This window comes from Melitaea cinxia, chromosome 7, assembly GCF_905220565.1.
Source record: "Melitaea cinxia chromosome 7, ilMelCinx1.1, whole genome shotgun sequence".
In the NCBI taxonomy this organism is placed as follows: Eukaryota; Metazoa; Arthropoda; class Insecta; order Lepidoptera; family Nymphalidae; genus Melitaea; species Melitaea cinxia.
The window spans coordinates 624449-626765 of NC_059400.1; the positions used below are offsets into that span (position 1 = coordinate 624449).

Genomic DNA, 2317 nt, shown 5'->3' on the forward strand with positions numbered 1-2317 from the left:
GAACGAACTCTCGATGGTATTCACCTGCAGTGTAATATGTAGGTCATAGAATATTTACGCGTCATATCTTCATCTGTAAAGCTACAGAGGTCAATCTATCACCAGCGAGTGAAAGGAGGATTAAGACAAACAAAAAAATAAAACAAAAATAAAACAGTCAAGTAGTAAAGTGTTAAATTAAATTCAAAAATATTAACAAATAATATCAAAACAACGTTATATGAATTAGAAAAACATTATTGTTACAAACTTAAATTAATGGAATACATTTTGATTAATTGATAAAGAATACATAATTAACTAAATACAGTTATCCTTCAAGCGAGTCAAATGTAACCGGACATTGAAAACCTTTGGTTAAGGAGATCGCTGACCGAAGACGCGTCTAAGTTCAAATGTCACAACACGTCCTTGCCGCATAACGGAATCGGTATAAATAGCAGCATCTTCAACAGAGGAGCATCATTCACTTCTACGCTTTGCAAGAACACAAGCAAAAAAAAACAACAAACCAAAAATGAAATCGGTAAATTTACGATTGATTTTAATGTGATAACTAGTGACGTGTTCGATTCTGAACTTAGTGAAGTTTGAATCGTTTCTTGGATCTGGTTGAATATAATTATTTAACTTGTGTGTGTTTCGCAGTTCATCGTTCTTGCTCTCTTTGTGGCCGTCGCCGTTGCCGCCCCGGCTAACCCTGACGCAGACGCCCAAATCGTCAGCTATAGGAGCGACAACATTGGAGTCGACGGCTATGGATACGAGTATGTTACAGATATATGAAATTATTGTGGATCGATCGTCATCAATTTCATAAAATACATATCAATATTGCGTGAAATAATTTTAATTCCTTGCATCACCATAATTATTAAGCAATATGTGTTTGTTAGTCGATTTCTAAAGCGTTTAGTAACATGGAATAACAAAATGTTTTGAATGTTTTAAAGAAATGTTTACCGTTGTCGACAGGATTGAGACCAGCAACGGTATAAAGCAGTCAGAATCTGGAACGTTGAAGAACGTCGGAACTGAGGACGAGGCTCTTGAAGTTCGCGGCCAGTACTCTTACCCCGGTCCCGACGGTGTTGCATACCTCGTGGTCTACATCGCCAACGAGAAGGGCTTCCAGCCCCAGGGTGCCCATTTACCCACAGTCCCATCCGCCTAAATAATCTTTAACTAACTGTATTTCTAGTCCAAAATACTCATTCCTAACCCTTTCTCCCATTTCCTCCTTGTTAAGAATCAATCGTTCAAGCGATTCTGTGATATGATCCCGATTTTGTATATTTGTTAATAAACAATTACGTTTTAAAATTTTACTTTTGTTTTGCTTTAACCTTTCTACTTGATATTCTAAGAATTTTTTTTTTATAAAAGTGTGGATTAACCTCATAAATATCTCATAACCTTTAAAAACAGAAAAAAAACTTTTTTAATATATAATTACAAAGGTTTGAATATTGATAAAAATAATCGTTATTGCAAAACAATCAACAAAAAACAAATAATTCATCTAATACTTTTAACGCTTTCAGCGTTAATAGTATTATTAGATGAATTATTTTAAATCATAATCAAGGCTAGGCTCACTAGTGCCTGGAAGACTTGTCAATTACAAATCACTAGACAGCGGCACGATTTAGAAAAAACACTCAAAAATTTATTTGTCAAAATTAAAATCTAGGTCAAAAATGACTAAATCAAAGGCTTCAATAGCATTTATATAGTCCTCATACAAATCAAAATTATATTACTTCAAATTAACTAATGTTATAAAAATGAAGGTCTTAATCTGTTGCTATGCGCAAAACTTGAAGTCAGCTGTATCAATTTTGGCAATTCTTTTTTTTTTAAGTTTTCTATCCCTTAGTAAAAGGAACTTATGGTCATACTTACAATTAGAAAACTTCGGAAAACGTAATTTTATATGTCATTATTTAAACTTCACGATTTGACAGTTCTCAGACATGACAAAAGTCCGACGGGTCAGCCTAAATTCTTCTTCATAAATATAATCTGAAGTAAAAAAATTCTTAAATGACAAGCTTTTAAGAAATTAGGCGTGCTCGTACACAAAACTCAGTTTGGAAATTTTAAAAATTAAAATAATCAGATCAACTTATTTATTTCCTTGTATATCTATATAGGATCTATTGTCATGCAAAGTAAACGCGTGTACTAAATTTCAGCTCAATCTGTTGAAAATATATGTTTCAAAATTAAGTTGCGCTAAAAATGGCGTGAACTTATGTGTTTTGCCCATAGTCACCACGCTGGGCAGCCAGGTTGGTGACCGCAGGGCTTGCTT

The 2317-nt window shown here is 33.7% G+C and overlaps 1 protein-coding gene across 1 annotated transcript; it reads left to right on the forward strand.

Moving 5' to 3' along the window:
* Positions 1 to 432: 432 nt before the first annotated feature.
* Positions 433 to 1326, forward strand: LOC123654945 (flexible cuticle protein 12-like). Its single transcript, XM_045590799.1, has 3 exons — positions 433 to 526; positions 649 to 767; positions 976 to 1326. Exons 1-3 carry the CDS (start codon positions 518 to 520, stop codon positions 1172 to 1174), a joined length of 327 nt encoding a protein of 108 aa, XP_045446755.1. The 5' UTR covers positions 433 to 517; the 3' UTR covers positions 1175 to 1326.
* The last annotated feature ends 991 nt before the right edge of the window (positions 1327 to 2317 follow it).

Coding starts and splice junctions, on each gene's coding strand:
- LOC123654945 (XM_045590799.1), top strand. Junction 768..975: donor GTCGACGGCTATGGATACGA/GTATGTTACAGA, acceptor CGTTGTCGACAG/GATTGAGACCAGCAACGGTA.